Genomic DNA, 18,339 nt, shown 5'->3' with positions numbered 1-18,339 from the left:
CATCTCACTAGGTAGGGTGGTGATAGATCTCCAAGATAAAATGACAACTAGCATATGCAGAATGCTTCTTCCAGGTGGTGGAGGCATCAACAAGGCCTGGTTTCAATACCTAGGGATTCTCTTAACAATACAAAATGGAGTCAGTTTGAACCACCATCCAGTAATCTTGAAAAATTAAAACACCACCTCTGAATGTCTCTCAGAGGCAGTATTTCCCCACTTGCATGTTCTGAATCTACGTACAACAAACAAAATTATTAAAAGAAAAAAGCACTGTTAATTTGGGAACACTGCAACAATGACTTAACACACCTGCCCCATGCTCTATTGGGCAGGGTCTGTTTTCTTAGTTTCCCATCTGGCAGCATGAGAGTCCAAGGGATCGATGTCTTTTTAACATGCCAGTCCTCTTTTTCCTCTGCTGCACTCCACACCGCTGATCGAAGATCAGAAACCTACCCAGAGTCCAGGGGATGTTTTTGGGTGGGTTCACCCAAACTAGAGCAGAGAGGGTGGTCGTGTGGTGCCTCCACCTCTGCCCATCAGTGTCTTTGAAGACTTTGCTGCTGTTTGTCTCTGTCACTCTGTGCATGTCACTGATGCCACTACTGCTGCTGCTCACCATCATTACTGCTACTTGTACCTGTGATGCTGTCTTCTGAAATTCCACCAGTTAGCCCCTTTCTCAGTGATTTCAGCCTTGTAGGTATTTTAATGAATAGTGGGGAATCTCTCTGCTGCTGCCCCTACTGGATTGTCTTTTCACCTCAACACTGTCTCTGTAGCTGGGCTAAGGTTCCACTCTCTTAGATCAGCTTATCAGTGAGCTCAGCTCTAGAAATCACTGAGAAAGAAGCAGGACTTTCAAATCGGGACTTTCAAACACTTGAGGAGGGAGGGTTAAATGGCTTCTGGGTCTCTTTAAACAGGTATACATTACCAGGTAGGAACATCCGTCCCTAACCCATTTGACTCTTGGATTTGGCATCACAACCCTACACTTAGGGTACATCTACACAGCAACGTTATTTCAAAATAACTAGCATTATTTTGAAATAACTTAGTTCGCGTCTATACAACAGGCAGTTATTTCGGAATACTGTCAATCTGGAAGACTTCTTACTCTGACCCCTGTAACCTTCATTGTCTGAAGAGTAAGAGAAGTCAGAGGAAGATGTTCTATTTCAAAATAAGTGCTGTATAGATGCTTCCAATTTCAAAATAAGCTATGGAATTGACGTAACTCAATTTGCATAGCTTATTTCGAGTTAAGCCTTGCTGTGTAGATGCATCCTTCATGACTGAGGTTAACATGAGTGACACCCCCACTAGTGAAGGTTAAATAAAGCCCTTCTGCCCTTTACTCATACAATAAGCAATATTTCATTTTCTTGCATTTAATAATACATTGAATTTCAACCCAAAACAGCACAATTGATTACTTTGTCAACTTAGGTCTGACTGCTGAAACTCTAGGCAGGATAAGTGTGCCAGTCTGCTCTTGAGGTCTCCCCCAAGTTTATCACTAGATGTTGACGAGAGCTCATTCAGACCCTGCTTACATAAGTTTGATACAATAAAGAAGTGGGAGACATGGAGAGATGTGAAGAAAGGGATGATATGGTCATGCAATGAGCTAGGAGATCCTCGCATCAGCATTTTGACTAGATATGATCAAGGCCAGCAAGAAGGATGTGGGAGTAATCTAGATATGAGATGATGACAATCTGGATGAGAATAATAGCTTTGGGGATGGTAAAAAAGAGCTATATGTAAGGGATGATCTGTACTACCATGGTAAATTGATTTAACTTATTCAACCTAAATTATGTGAATAATGTAACTAAACTCAACATTGTTAGATCCACTTTTTGTGGGGGTTACACTGCTCTGTGTTGATGGGAGAGCATTTCCTGTTGCCTTCATTTACACTTCTCGGGGAGTGGGAGTACACATCAGTGGAAGATTGTTCTCCCATCAATTTAGCATGTCTTCACCAGACCCGGTAGATTGGCACTGCTGCTTTCATTGCAGCAATCCTGATCTATTGACAAGCAAAAACATATCCTTACACAGAAAGATTTGGCAAGCGTTAGACATAGACTGGATACAAATACATAGAGAGAGAACAGAGTCAAAGATGACACCCAGTTTATGGATTTGAATGACAGGCAGAATGGTCATGAAGGTTGGAAGGTTTGGGGAAGAGCTCTGTTTTAGCCAGGTTGAATTTTAGCTGACAGCTAGACAGCTATGAGAGGTATAAGAGAGAGAAGCCTACATTTTTGTTTGGACTGAAGGAAAAAAAATAGATATGTTAGTTGTCATCAAAGAGATGGGAGTTGAATTTGTGTTTGTGGATTGCAGGTTATCCAGAGAGGGAGAACAGAAGCAAACCAGAAACAGAGTCTGGTGGAGCTCTATACAAACCTGGAGAGAGAATGAGGTGGCTGCTCTGAGGACATGCTGAAGAAGGGATTAAAGAAGAGGAAGAAAACCAGGAAAGAATGCCACAAAAGGCATTGGGAAGAGTAGCTTTCATAAAGATTATGGTCTACTGTGTCAGAGACAGGTCAAATAGGAGGAGGATGGAGTACTGGTTCTGGCCTTAGATTAGGAAAAGGTCATTTGTGCTGATTCATAGGAAAGCCTGGGGCAGAAGCCAGACTGGAGAGGTTTAGGATGGAACTGGAGAGTAAAAGAACCCCAGACAATGATTGAAAACAGTTTATTCTTGACTTATTTGAGATTGACTTCAATGGGAACAGGATCAGACTTTTATTCAGACAAATAGGACGATCAAGCTGATAAAGTGGTGTCCTGTAATCCAAGGATACTGTATTCTTAAAACCAGGAAGCTTTTAATTTACCTCTTAATTACCAATAAATTATCCTGAAGAGAGACACTTGCTATTTTCATTCATGCATTCTTTATTAATGTTCAGTAAGATTATCTCAAAAAACTTAACAGAGGGTTGATTGAAACTTTCAAACCTGGTAGTCTAAAATTAGGTTCTTGGATATATTTAGGTGCCCAAATGCAAGTGGCTGTATTTTCAGAATTGCTGAGCAACCACTAGTCCTGTTGAAGTCAGTGGTAGATGCAAGAGTTCAGCCCCTTTGAAAAATCAGGAAACTTTTATTAAAGTGCCTAATCTTAGATACCCCAGTTTGAAAATGTTGGCTTTACTTCCTGCATCAAATGAACACATGATTGAACTGCAGGGTCAAACCATCCTTGACAATAATGAATGGAGGACAAAATATGTGTTTATTTCTGTATTATTTTTATTATTAAAATCACTTCTACACCACATTAGGAGTATGTCTAGACTACGTGTCTCTGCTGACAGAGGCATGTAAAATTGACATAGTCAATGAAGCCAGGATTTAAATATCCCCGGATTCATTAAAATAAAAATGGCCACCGTGCTGTGCCGGCTCAGCTGATCATCGGCACAGAGTGCGAGTCAAGATGCGGATCAGTCGACAGATGAAGCCTTTGTCAACCGTTCCCTTATGCCTCGTGAAATGGGGTTTACAGGAGCGGTCGACAAAGGCTTCCCCCGTCGACCGATCTGCATCTTGACTCGCGTGCTGTGTCAACGATCAGCTGAGTCGGCACAACGCGGCAGCCATTTTTATTTTAATGAAGCTGGAGATATTTAAATCCCGGCTTCATTGACTATGTCGAGTAGCCTGTTTTACATGCCTCTGTCGGCAGAGGCATGTAGTCTCGACATATCCTAGATGTATAGTGCACTTTATTAGCATAATCTTTGCGTGAAAAAAGCTTGCAATCTAATAGTATAGACTAAAAGACCAGGAGAAAAATAAAGCATTGTGTTTTGTTAATATTGTATGCCAGTGGTTGTCAGACTTTTCCATAATACAACCCTTTTTTTCCATACTAGACCAAGTGGGAATGTCTTCCCATTTAGCCAGGATCTAGCTGAGACCCCACACTCCCATATTTAAATAAGACAATTTAATTTGACCAAATTGTGAGCTCATTTAGACCTGTATTAACTCGAGTTATTTCACTAGACTTAGTGTGGTGTGAATGACATCAGAATCTTTTAAATATATCAGTTAATTGAAATGTATGATGCAACCTTTTACCATCCAGATGGATCTGAAACTGTAAATGAGAGGATAATGAATCAATCACTCTGAACAAAGGATAAGATTATCAGTCCTACTATAATGCATAGAGATGTACTGGGTGACGTACTAGAGTTCTCTTCCAGCCCAAATGGTTTTTTTATCTGTATAACCAATCAATTTAAATAATAAGCGTATTTGAAACAAAGCTGGTAATGTTTTAACCTGTGGTTTGTACAAATGTCAAACCTGTAGTTTGTACAAATGTAAAAACAGCAGGTATTGCAATGAAAGTATGTTGTCTGCCATGCACGTTTTGAGGGATCTGATATAGTGTCACTGTACAGAAGGGGTATCCTATGTTATTTTCCATATGTGTCAGTCTCTTAATCCATAAGTAGTGTTATTTCATCTTAACAAGCTTGCTAGCTATGGGTATCGGGGACGTGACTGTCGCAGTAACCTATACCTACTTCCAACGGGTGAAACTGTGTATTTCATTGCATCAGTAGTTGTGTTATATAATGTTGAAGAACAACTTCAGAGACATTACACTGGTCATAATGATGATGTGAAGTGGTAAGTTTCCAAAACATTCTTATTTTTTTTTATAGAATAGGGTTCTGGAAAATGCTACCATTACCTTTTAAAAATTAATTAATATCCTTTCCTCTCTTTATCTTCATGTAGTGTGTGTTTGTTACATAAGAGACTGACTTTCCTCCTGGCTCATCTGATAACTGCATTTCCTTCCAGAAGATATATTTCTAGTCTATCTATCAGGATAATATTTATGTACTTTGTATTCTAGAACTGGAAATGCTTGCACAGAGTGGTTATAAAGTGCATTTTCAGTTCCCTATGTTTGGTTCCCATAACTTGTCTCTCTTTACATAGTAAGGTTTTGTTTACACTACCAAGTTTTGTCACCAAAATCCACCTTTTACAACAAAACAGTGGGAGTGTACATACTGCAGTTCAATTTTTGTTGGAAAAAAATGCCCAGTTTCGGAAACATAAAACTTCCATCCCTACGAGATAATTAATTTCCCCCCTCTCTTTATTGTTAATAAAGAACCAGTGTAGACTGTTTTGTTCTCAGAATCCATAATGCCTGCCCTGATTTTTCTGCTGTCCTACAGCCATGCACCCCTCCTCTTTCAAAGCTCCTGGAAGTATCTGTCAGCTGAGTGTGCTGCTTCGTTTGGGCAGCAAAAAGCAGATCATCAAAGTGTTCCTATTCTGCCCAACACTAGAAACACAATGGAAGCAGACTGCTGTTGCTTGTGGAGGGGGGCAAACTATTGTGCTGCTTTAACATTCTTCATCTTGGAGAGTTCACAGAGCTACTCATGGAAGGAGCATCAACAGCTGAGAATGCAGTTGGAGAAGTCTGAGAGAATCCCAGGATGCACAGGATCAGCTTTGTCTTCCCACAAATCTACTGTAGGATACATACCTACACTGCACTATTCACACTGACAATGATGGTGCTCCCAGTGGACATGATTTTTTAACAGAGGAAGCAAGTGTGAACTCCCTCTGGCAATTTCTGTTTTGTTGACTTTTGGGTATAGACATAAATTTTGTACACAAAATTTGGTAATGTAGACATAACCATGTGGCTAAAAGGCTGTAAGGTATGCCTTGACAGGGTCGACATGGCCTTGTCACTAAAAGTCAAGCAATGTAAACATTTTGCGACAAAAAATTGCTGACAAAGCACTGTTTACACCAGCACTTGCAGCAGCAAAACTTTTTGTCATTTGGGGTGAGGGTTAAGCATATCTGTGTCAGTCCCCGTAATACACGAGGTTCGAAGGGATGCCGGAAAGGATGAGACCACAACTGGGGGTTTCAAAAAGCACAAACTGATTTTATTTTGATGGCGCCAGACAATCATCAGAACAAAAATTAAACAGATTGCCAGACAACACAAAACAATTCCCTGAGGCTTTTCTAAATCACAATAATTTCCAATAACTGCCCAGGGGTTAGGAACAGTTGAATTAACACTGGTATTATCCATAGGGCTGATTATTTACACAACTTTATACAAGGAAACAGTAAAAAATCTAAACCACAACTATTTATAAACTTACTTAGTAACTTTTTAGCCACTGTCACTTGGCAAGCAATAAGGACAACTAAAAAATCAATTAGGATAGGGATGATGGTGGGGGGGGGGGGTGTTATACCAGTTCTGGAGACAGCAGGAACACAAGTACCGGTCACACGCTCATAAACTGTCTCCACTCGGGTTGACCAACTCGGAGTACGCTCAGTAAGACTCAAGAGCGGGGGGTGCAAGGCGTCTGGGTGATCAGGCCAGGCGTTCACTCAATGCGAATCCCCAGTGAGAGAGGGGCTGCCTGCCTGTTTTATTGCCTGTGAACTTATCACCCCATAGGTTGGTTTTTGCTGCAGTGGGTGGAGTAGCAGGCCTGAGCACCAGTCAGCCCACTGGCTGATCTGTTACTGCAATGGGTGGAGCGAGCAGGGGAAGATTATTACTTTACATGCCCTTATATGGAAAACACTCCACCTCACAGACAGAGCCCCCTATACCAGCCTCAGAGGTATTACAGGCTATGGCTCCCTGCGACGGGCAGCCATTTCTGATGTTCTGTCTTGGACAATCTGAATGACAAAAGCTTTGTCACTCGATTGCCAGTGTAAACAAAGTCTAAGAGAAAGTGGAATACCTAGATGTTTGTCTCATCCATTGGATGGTTTGGGCCTTCCCTCTGCACTCACCAGCGGCAGAGGCACCTATGGGAATTGGAGCGACCTAGATTCAGCCTGCTCCACTCCACCATTTCCTAGTTGGGTCACTCCACTTCCCTCGAAAAGGCAGCTGGAAATGGAGTGCCCTGGCCACAGCCTCAGACTATTCCACCAGGGAGCCAGCTTGGAGCAGCACAGTGGGTTGGGGCCAGGTTGCTCTGCTTCTCACCATCACGAGTGTAGAGGGGAAGGTGACCCCCTTGCTGCAGACATCAGAACCCTCATAATCCCTCTGGTTGTGTCTCTTGGGTGAAGAGGTGTAATGAGGTTAGGAGGGGTGGGAAGAGGCAGGGTGGGGCAGAGCAGGGGCAGAGTTTGGGTGAAGGAGTGGTGTAGGGTGGGGGTGGAGTGGGGCTGGGGCCTCAGGTGGAGGGGGGTATTGTCCCAGGTGCCGCACCACTTTAGGGACAGTGCTGAGTTTGGTGCTTATGTTCAAGTTCTACAGTCTATTTACCTGTATTCTTCTTTATGTCTTTGTTGTTAAATAATTTGTTCATGATTTTTGTTTATTTGTAAAGCTCTTAGCATTTATACAGTGGAAAAGTGCTTCTTGCTTCCTTTATCTACATTTTTCTTGGTTAAGCCTTATGAAACATCTGCTTGCCTGTATCAGAGGTGAAAAATAGTACTGATAATGGAATCTGGTTGCAGCCTTAACTATATAGTGCCAACAGCATGCTCCATAAAATGAATTAATCACAGAGCCTACTTGTTTACAGTGAGATTTTAACTTAACTGTTTTGTCTCATCTGTCTTCTCCAAGCTCTCCTGTTCCTTTGAAATTTTCAAAACATTCAGGATTTTAGAGAATGGATAATATTCAGTATTGAAAGTAGAGTGAAATCCTAATTCCCTACAGAGTTCATTTGACACTCAGCCTTCATGACTAAGTGAGAAGCAGCTGCAGTGAAAGAAGCATTAACATATTTGCAGTATAGTTTGCTTTCATCTTAAACATTACACTGATTATTTTCTCTTCTCTTGGGTACAGTGGTACAGTAAAAGCCCCTTTATCCAGCACTTCATCAACCAGCAAGATCAATAAACAGACATTTCTGACATGCACAAAAAGTCAATTTTATAGTGTGATCGGTGCCGGGAAGAACGGCTCTTGCGCAAAAATACACAGCTCCTTTTTGCGCAAAAGCCTCTTGCGCAAAAATGGTTGCTAATTAATTATGTAAATGAAGTGCGGCGATATTCTACTCCACACTTCATTTTCATAAGCTTTTGTGGAAGAAGGCTCCAGTATAGACGTAGCTTGGGATATGCAAGGGGCAGCACCTGCAGAGGGAGGCAATATGCCTGTTGCAGCTCAGTTGCCTGGACACACCTCTGCCAGGAGCAGAAGGGACTTGTGGGGGCCATCAGAGTTGAGCGGCCTCCATCTGGCACCCCCAGCTCCTCCCACCCCCCAAAGCCAGACCCAAGACCCCTGCGAAACCTGGGCTCACACTTCCCCCATTCTCCAAACCCCCTGCTAGACTCAATACCCCTGCTATAACTATGGCTCACACCCTCTTCCACATGTTTCAAACCCCTTCCTCTTAGCTAACAGGCATTTTTAATTTACTGGCAACCCCCCTGTAAAAGATAAAAGAGCTTTTACTGTAATTGCTGGGTTCCTTTTATTTATCTGGACAGCTGATTCTAGAGGTCAAATGGTGTGATTTCTTAGTTCTGGAATTGTGTTTCTGAGACTTAAATTTACAGATTTAAAATTTGTATCCTAGTAGACTTCTGAAGTGGATAATAATTGTCTTTTTTCCAGACCAAGAGGAAGGATAACCAAAGCTTAAACTAGATAAAAAGAACCGATTAGTACTGTACTACTGTTCTATATGTTAAGATAACGGGAAGGGCACAAACAAATCACTAACTGGATCTAGTGTCTGCGTTGTGGTAACAGAAGAATTTGGGGAATAAATGGTCATGAAAGTGGCTTTGTCTCTGTTTTATGAATACATTTTTTAGATGTTACATTCCCATTATGCATTGCTTTAACTGAAGTAATAAGACTAACTCTATAGACTCTTGTTTTAGTTGGAATGGAATTTGGCATTTGAATGTTACAATGTCTCATCAATGCCTTATATATGAAGTTTGATAACTTTTTCTTTTCCAGCCTGGCTGTCCATCCTGACCGAATCACGATAGCTACGGGTCAAGTTGCAGGTACCTCTAAGGATGGAAAAGTGAGCAAGCCTTTTGTTTAAAGTAACATACTTATCTTTCACAAGTGTGTGTTTATTCTAGACATAGTATTGTATTTTAACTAGTGGTATACTATTTTTGGGCATTCGTTAAATCACCCTTGAATTTTAAAAATTAAAAATGCAAACCATTATACTCTTAATTTGACAGAAATTAATTGAGTTGTGCCATTGTAACAATGGTAGTTTTATTTCCTGATGCGGTCTTTTTTCTAACTCTCCAGCCCCATTCTTTACAGCAGTGCTCTCCAACCTTTTTACGCACAAGATCCCTTTTTGAATTTAAGTGCAATCCAGGTTCTACCTCAAACCCAGACGTCCTTGCCCTGTCTCCTTCCACACCCATTCTCCAAGCTCCCTCCCAGCTCACTCCATCCTCGCACTCTCACCATCTGCCCTCACTTTCACCAGTCTGGGTCTGGCCAATGGGTCGGAGTGCAAGGGGTCCAGGCTCTGGTCTTAATCCAAGGGGTGTGGAAGGGCTCTGGGCTGAGCAGGGAGCAGAGGATTGGGGTGCAGGAGGATCCAGGGTACAGGTTCTGGGAAGGAGTTTGGGTGCAGGGTGGGCTATGGGCTGGGGGAGACAGGTGGGCTGCAGGAGGGGCAGACGTTCCAAATGCAGGCTCCAGTTGGGCACCATTTATCTCAGGCAGCTCCCCGGTAGTGGCACAGCTGGGTTAAGGCAGGCTCACTCCCACCCTCTGCCGCTTCTGAAAGCGGACAGCACGCTCCCTTCACCCAAAGCCCTGTCTTGCTCCCTCCCCACTCTGTGGAGGTGGAGTACAGGAATGGTGGAAGGGGGACACCCTGACATCCGTGCTCCCCTTCTCTCCCTCCTCCATCCTGCACAGTAAGCAAGAGGCTACTGGGGGGCAGCTCCAAGGCAGAGGGCAGGAGCAGCATGGCAGTGGGGGAGGGCAGCACTTGATAGCTTCCTGGCCAAACCAGTCAGGATCATCTGCCAGAAGGTCCAAGATCTATCGATAGATCCCAATCTATTCGCAAGTGTATCCAACACACCAGCCACTTGCCACATGTGGCTATTTGTCTGGTTGGGTGTGGCTAGTTGGCTTGAACAATGTGACTATCTGACCTGTTGAGTGTTGCTAATTAGCTTCAGAACTGGTTGGACAACTACAGAGACCATGAGGAGGTTTGGTGGTTGCTCCAGAGGAAAGATGGTACCATGAGACCAAAAAGTTTGATAGCTCTTTGTCTTATTTTTAAAAATAAGCAACACTGTTTTAGAAGGAAGCTGAGTTTTCTTTGAGATATTTTTATTACTTTATTACTTATGATCAATAAAAGATCAAGAGTAATAATTAGGCCTGATACAGCAGTTTATTTGTAGAATAAATTCTGTGCAATTCTTCCTAGCTTCTTTTGAGGTAACATTTGTGATCAACACATACTTACAGGGACTGCCCTCTAGTGGATTAAAAAAGCATTTCAGCCTCCATCATATTTAGGAATTTGTTCTATATTACTGTAAGTGGTTTTTAATAGAGAACTTTAAACATGTGTACTTGACATGCAAATAATTTTAATTTTTCATACAATGAATTGCTTTTAGGCTAACCAAAGATAGTACTAACCTATATTATAAAAAGTGAAACTAATAATGAAGACCTTTTAAATGGCCAACTATCCGCTATTGTTGAGAGTAATTAGCCAGTTAGGTACATACATATCTGATTTTCTTATTTTTGTTTGTTGTACATTAGATATTTGATAGCAGCTGCAAACAGAATAATGCTTTCTGCATCTAAAACTCTTGTGAACTTGGAGTAGGACATGAAATGAGCTAATTGTAAATCTGATCTTGCAAGGAGCTTAACACTTTCCACTTAGTACAAGGCACCTGGGATTTAAGGATGGTTTTCACCCTTCCGGATTAATTCGAGTGACTAGGCATATGTCTTGGTATTACTGGGTCCTTTGCTAGCCCATCTGTCATCATACAGCAGGAGAACTGTTCTGGTGTTCACAATAATTATATAAAGTGTTTCTAATGTGAGTTTTCAGATTTTAAAAAATGTTGATACTCTTTCTCAACATATTTTTCAGTTATTTCTGTTTTACTTTTTTACAGCAATTACCACCCCATGTACGTGTTTGGGATTCTGTTACTTTGAACACTCTGCATATCATTGGGATGGGCTTTTTTGATCGTGCTGTTACCTGCATTGCTTTTTCTAAGTCTGTAAGTAAATGCATGCATCAAGTGTTTTGTGCCCAATGTGTAATTAAATTATTTAAAGGTCCATATGCACCACATTCTGAAAAAATTGAGGCAAACCTTCACAATTTACTTCAGTGACTTTTGTGTGGGTAAGTCTGTAGGATTTGGACATAAAGATTTTATTTGGAAGCAGAATAAAATGTTCACGTTCAGTTAGGCAGCAGTGATTAATGACTAATGCTCTGTGTTTGTCACGAAGGTCATGGTATTCATGGATTCTGTGAATTTCCTTAATATACATGACTTCTGCAGCAGCCAGTACACCTGACTTGAGGGCCACCTAAGCAGCTTAGACAGCCCCCGAACCAGATACATTGGCCACTGCTGGGGTAGACTTAGGCCCCTCCAACTCCACAGCAGCAGGAGATTATGGGGAAGGTGGGCTCAAGGCTGGGGGTTGTGATGCAGAACGGTGCTTACCTAGAGGGCTCCCTGGAAGGATGACAGGAATTCCCCTCCCTCAGTTACTAGCTGCACATGTTGCCTATTCCCACAGGCACTGCCCACTCAGCCAGGGCTGGCCTTACCATGAGGCGAACTGAGGCGGCTGCTGGTGCACGTGTATTCTCTCTGCTCTAGATGCACAGAGATGGTGGAGTGCTGTGCTGGAGGAAGGAGGGCACAAGAGACATAACAGGCAGTCAGGAGAAAAGGAGGCATGGGGGCATCATTTGAGCTCCCCGCCTCAGGTGCCAAAATGTTGTGGGCCGGCCCTACGCTCAGCACCCATTAGTCGGGACTTCCAGCCAGTGGGTGCTGCAGAACCAGGGTTTGGGGTGGAGTGGAGGCAACAGGTGGAACTGGAGCTTGGAGGTTGCCACTTCCAAGTAGGAAACTGCCCCAGCCCTGCCAACCTCCTGCCCCCCATGATCCATGCTGCCCCACCCCGAGCAGTGCCCCTTCCCAAGTACCTAAGGTGCCTCCCCAGGATGCACCCACTGCACCTAATGCACACTCCCCCCCCCCAAGGTATCCCTTCAGCATTTATAGAGCCCCCAGAGTCACCCTCCCATGCTGCCCTCACCCCCCAACTTTTAGTCGGGTATATAGTAATACCTGTGACTAAAATGTAGCCTTATTACTGGCTTTTAGGCTTGTACTTATTCATTTCTGCAAATGATTTTTTAAAATTTTTGCTTCAGAATGGAGGAAGTAACCTTTGCTCGGTGGATGATTCAAATGACCATGTGCTTTCTGTATGGGACTGGCAGAAGGAAGAGAGGCTTGCAGATGTCAAGGTGTTGCAATAAGATATTTTGTGCAATAAAATGCTTTCTTGTATATAGATCTGAATATTTCTTGTTAAATGTCTTTCTGTACCTTTTAATTCTGATTGATAATATAAATATACCTATCTGAAATATTTCTTCTCAAGGTTGAAAATAATGGGGAGAGGGACCTTTTTGGAAGGAGGAGAGGAAAGGTGTCTTGTCTTTTGTTTTGCTGTCATAAAACCAAAAATAACTAATAGTCTAGTAGCACCTTGAAGACTAACAAAACATGTAGATGGTATTATGAGCTTTCATGGGCACAACCCACTTCTTCAGATGACCGGAGTGTTGGAAGTTGGTCATCTGAAGAAGTGGGTTATGCCCACGAAAGCTCATGATACCATCTATATGTTTTGTTAGTCTGTAAGGCACTACTAGACTATTTGTTGTTTTTTAATTTTTTCCTGTCATAATCAAGTTAGAGTTATTAGGAGATTTTTAAAAAGCAACTGTAGGGATATATAAGAGGGCATATAGAAAAATGCTTTAAACAAATTTTAATTTGAAGGCTGCCTTTTAAGAATATCTGGCACAGTTTTGAAGACCTGTTTTAACCTGCAATACTAACAAAATTAGAAAAGTTTTCACTTTAGCTATTTCCTTCAAGCCATTTCATCCAAAGTTCTTATATATCAGTCTGCTGTCACTTAATGGAAAAATGTCAGCAAACAATTTTAAATCCAACTAGAGTACATAATTGTATATCATAGCCAATTCCGGGGGTGGGGGGAGGCTTTGGGCTGCGGCACAACGCGGAAGCCAATTGACTTATGAGTCAATTAGTTTGTTTAACTAGAAAGCAAAATATGTATGTGTAGTTATGTTTTTTGTGTATTTTAAATTATAATACATTGTTTCTTTCTTTTCAAGTGTTCTAATGAGGCAGTATTTGCAGCAGATTTTCATCCTACAGATACAAATATAATAGTTACTTGTGGAAAATCACACCTTTACTTTTGGACATTAGAAGGGAACTCCCTTATTAAAAAGCAAGGATTATTTGAGGTAAAGTAGTATATGCTTTTTTTTAAAACACAACAATGCAATATGCATACAGCAATAAAGTTTATTTATGTCTGAACAAGAAGTAAGACTAAGTGGACTTGTAGGCTCTAAAATTTTGTTTTGTTTTTTAGTGCAATTACTTAAAAAAATTCTACATTTCATGATAGAGATTTCACTACAGTACTCATATGAGGCACATTGAAAAAAATCTTTCTCTTGTTTCTCTTTTATACAGTGCAAATATTTGTAATGAGAAATAAAGTGGACACTATACACTTTGTATTCTGTGTTGTAACTGAAATCAATATATTTGAAAATGCAGAAGAACATCTAAAGTATTTATAATAAATTGAAATTGGTATTCTATTCACAGTGCCATAAATGGTGATTAATTGTGCTATTTTTTAATCTCATAAATAATTACAATTATTTTTTTAATCATTTGACAGCCCTACATTAAGTGATAAATCTTTATACAGACTTCTTCACTTTGTTGCTGTTAAATATATTTCAATGAAAGGTTTTAACATGATATTTACACTTCTGTACTCTAGTACACATTTCTCCTCTGATATTCTTTCAGAGACAACTTTTCATCCTCTGTATAGTAGATATAATATGTAGTGTGTGTCACCTGGATTCTCCAGAGCTTGAGAAGAATGGCAGCACCTCTGTTCTTTACTGAATGCTTCAAAGCCTTGTCAGCAAACAAATATCAAGGGATCCTTAAAGCTTGTAGCATTCCAGTTCTTGAACTGATAGCTGATTGGTTTACTCAGCTGCTGGTGAAACAGAAACCTGTAGCCTAGATCAAAATTGTTAGCCAGTCCTCACAGTAAACATTTCTTTTCATCCTGTTGGGTCCACAGCTAATCAGTCATAGGGCTGTCTTTAACTTCTATATCTATTTAACTTTCCCTCTTCACTAAACCCCCCCACAGCTCTGCTTGACTAAGCTGTATGCATGGGACCTGCAAAACTTACTCCTGGGGGAATTCTGCACATCTACAAAATTGTTCTGTCCTGCAAATTTTGTGTTTTCTTGCATAAAATACATTCTTCCCATGAAGTGCTGCATTTCTGCTTTTGCACACCAGAGGCTGCCGTGGTGTCAAGAATAGCAAATGCATGAACACAGCCTGCTGTTCTGGCACTGCAGCGTCCTCTGGTAAACAAAATGCGGAACTGCAGCATTTCAGTGATGGAATGTATTTTTGGGGGGGCAGGTGGAGAGGAAATTGTATACCCACTGCTACAGAATCCCTCTAAGGAGTGGAAGTCCATCACAGCACCCTGCCCATGGAGCGAGGTTAGGACACAGTGGGGCACACGGGGCTGCTGGGGGATCACAGACTAGGGATCAGAATGATCAGTGGGAGGAACAGACTGGGGCAGGGCTCAGGTGACAGCACTGAACCTGAGGCTTTGGGAGGGGGGCTTCAGAGACCCATGGTGATGAGGGTGTGGGGACAGGGGCAGATGTGCCTGACTGAATGAGAGAGGCTAGGAGTCAGCCAGAGTTTGCATGAAGAAGCTATCCCAACTCTAACAATTCCCCCACCCCAAAAAAACCTTTTCCTATCCACACCCAGCACTCTCCAGATTCTTTCCTAAGCTCCTTCCCTTTCCTTCAGCTCTCCCATTGTCTCTGACTTCCCCAAACCTTTCCACTACTTCTTACATGTGGAGGCAATATAGTTCAATGTGATAGTTTAAATGATTTACTCAAAGTTCTATATTAATATGCTTGGCAAGGAATCTATTTGGGAAAAAAACAGAATCTTTACTTTTGGTTTGTATTGTTACAGACATACTCGCTGACAGATATTTTGAAATAAATTACCAAAATAATTCAAGCTGGCATTATTATATTGTGTATATTATATTGTGTTATTTTGACAAATAAAATATGCACAATATTCAAATATAGTGTGCACTGTTTTACAATTTTTAATTTTTTGGTGCAGAATTGCCCTTGGAGAAAAACTACTTTTCCTCAGTGTAAAAAAATTATACAGCTACGCAAACAGCTATTGGTCATGCTTAATAACTGCCATTCCCTATTCTCTGTCTTCTAGCTGAGTTTCTGTGCACAGACCATAGCATATTGAGAAAAAAAAATCCATGTCTTCTCCCTGCTTCTCTCTCTTTCTTTTGGCTAATTTAAAATGTGCAATATAAAGCATGTGGGCTATATGTGGTCCAGTTGGCTTCTACTTTTTAAAATCTATCTCCTTAACCAAACCAAGTTGAAGAAAATTACTCAAGTAATTGTAAAGTTATAAGCATTTTAAAGATAGAACTATTAAATATGAATTTTGTTTTTATTTTTAAATGGATTTTTAAGGATAGCCTGAGTTAAGCTGAGGAAATAGTACAGATGCATTTGTTACCTCGAGAGCAAATATGCCTGGAACGCCTAAACCTCACAAAACTTCCACATTTTTCTTCAAAGAAATCTCAAGCTTTTCTGACAGTGTTTGCAGAACTTCTGCAAGCCTATTGAAGCTCCTGCTTTTTCTTTTTCAGATGGAGAAAAAAAAGACAATATTACAGTATTAGTACTATAAGTTTAAATTGAATTAAATATATACAACTAAGCAGCCGGGCCAAGCGGTGGGGGGACAAAAGAGGCATTTGCCTCAGGGCCCAGCGATTCTAATAGGCCTGGAACTCCCAGTTGCCACTGCTATTTTGGCAGCGGTAGCAGCCAGAGCCCTGGGCCCCTTTGAATTGCTGGTAGAGTGCAGTGCCAGGGGCTTGCGGAGCTCTGAGAGCTGGGAAAGGGACCGCTATCCAGGTGGAACTGGGGGTGGCTGCTCTCAGCCCTATTCCTTGTACCTGAGGTCTCGCCCCTTCTGGGGTACAGAGCTGCCCCCCCCCCCCCACACACACTTTACCTTGGGGACTGCAGTGTCTCTCTATCCCACTGTAGCTAAGGGGAATGGACTGTTTATTGCTGTAAATGTACTAATTCTCTGCCATACAGAAACAAGAGAAGCCAAAGTTTGTCCTGTGTGTGACTTTTTCTGAAAATGGTGATACAATAACAGGAGATTCAAGTGGAAACATCTTAGTCTGGGGAAAAGGTAAGACTAGACAGATTATAGCTGTGCATTTTATACTGCACTGAAATAAGACAACTGTTTATTTTCCTTAGAGTGATTCTGCATGTATTTATTCCACTCTAGGTGTATGTATGCCTAATGCATATGAGTCGGATAATTTTGACAGCAGTACCACTAGTCAGCACTGCAACTCTGCCACCCTTGGCTTAGAGCAAAGGGCACAAACGGGGCGTGACCACCACCTCCTTCTCATTTCCTTCATATACCAAGAGTTGGAGCTCTCCATCACACTTGACCTGAGTTAGCCAGCATAAAAAGAGAATTTCACATTTTGTGTATAGTATAGTTACAGTTTAGTAGGGAATTAGCTGACAGTGATTTTAAGGATTTTTTCCATGCAGAAATCCACCAGATTTGAACAGTGTGCCACATGCAGGACTGTTATTCCTGTCACTGATAAACATAAAAGCTACCTAATTTGTTGGGGAATTTGTCCTCCACATGTCTCGCCTAATCAGTTCCCTGTTCTCCATGAGAATGAAGAAACGAGGATTTCTGTCTGAAGGTTCATCTCCTCTACAATGTCATGTATCACTCCTGAAAGATTGACTCTGACCACAAGAAAAAGAGGTTCTCCACAAGGAGCAACCCTCTGGCTGCCACAGCTCCAAAGCTTAGATCTTCTTCCTATCCTGTGGCTTCATCAAAGCTTTCAAAACTTTTGAGGGTGATAGGCCACACTCCCAATCTAACAAGGCACTCAAGTCCTGTAGTGCCAAGGTGTGGGCACAAGCACCCTGATTCACCAATGCCATCTGAAATGGCATTGTTGACGCCAGCAGGGCCATTGGAATTAGTGCCATCTCTGTTAGAGAGATCTTCATCCTTGACACTCAGATCTGGTACCAGTTCCTGCGTCTGCACACTGTGCTATATTCACCTCTGCTACTTCTGCTTGGTCTACTCATCCCTCAATCCTATCAGCTCTTCCTGCACAACCTGCCACTACAGCTTCTGCAGCTTCAGCACGGAACACATCAGCACTGTCAATTTCAACTCATCTTTCAACAGTCTGTTCACCTTGCCTACCTCATCTGGCATTGTTGGATTCTTTTTCAGTGTCAGGACATAGGACTGACATAGGAGCCTCCATTCATTGAGGAGAGATGTTTTCTCCTTCTTGGACTTTGACCAACATAGACCTTTATCTCTAAGGTCTTTCAGATATTTATGCAGGTCTTACTCTAGGGACACATATCCCAGCGATCAATATCACTGTATTTATAAAGATGCCCCAGAATGCTGCCTTCCACCATGACCACTACAAAAACTTGAGCCTTGTTGACTGCTCTGAGGCACTCCAGCATCTACACAATCCAGGAGGAGTCACATTCTCCAGCTTCTGTAGCCACTTGTGGAGTTCCATAAAACCACAAAGTCACCTCTTGACAGAGTCCAAACAAACTCAGTTTATTGGCAGTTAAAATAAACATGCTTAAAAATCAAACAAACAATATCATTCTCAACTTACATTGGCCCTCACTTTTTTAAGAAGTAAGGACTGCTTTTAAAAATGTTACCCGTGCTTGATTGGAAATTGCAAATTTTAATTAATTGAATTGTTAATATTATCTCCTGGTTGTGCACAA

At 41.6% G+C, this 18,339-nt stretch overlaps 1 protein-coding gene across 9 annotated transcripts in view; it reads left to right on the top strand.

Moving 5' to 3' along the window:
• The window catches only part of EML1 (EMAP like 1), a 169,777-nt gene that overhangs the window by 131,621 nt on the left and 19,817 nt on the right, over window positions 1–18,339 (top strand). For all 9 annotated transcript variants that reach the window (XM_075926585.1, XM_075926588.1, XM_075926584.1 and 6 more), the window contains 6 exons: window positions 4,534–4,683; window positions 9,017–9,086; window positions 11,197–11,307; window positions 12,489–12,584; window positions 13,488–13,622; window positions 16,612–16,711. In XM_075926585.1, coding sequence (XP_075782700.1) covers window positions 4,534–4,683; window positions 9,017–9,086; window positions 11,197–11,307; window positions 12,489–12,584; window positions 13,488–13,622; window positions 16,612–16,711 — 662 coding nt within the window. The remainder of the gene's footprint in view (window positions 1–4,533; window positions 4,684–9,016; window positions 9,087–11,196; window positions 11,308–12,488; window positions 12,585–13,487; window positions 13,623–16,611; window positions 16,712–18,339) is intronic.

This window comes from Pelodiscus sinensis, chromosome 4, assembly GCF_049634645.1.
Source record: "Pelodiscus sinensis isolate JC-2024 chromosome 4, ASM4963464v1, whole genome shotgun sequence".
In the NCBI taxonomy this organism is placed as follows: Eukaryota; Metazoa; Chordata; order Testudines; family Trionychidae; genus Pelodiscus; species Pelodiscus sinensis.
The sequence above is the reverse complement of the archived record's forward strand: the minus strand, read 5'-3'. Positions and strand labels throughout refer to the sequence as shown.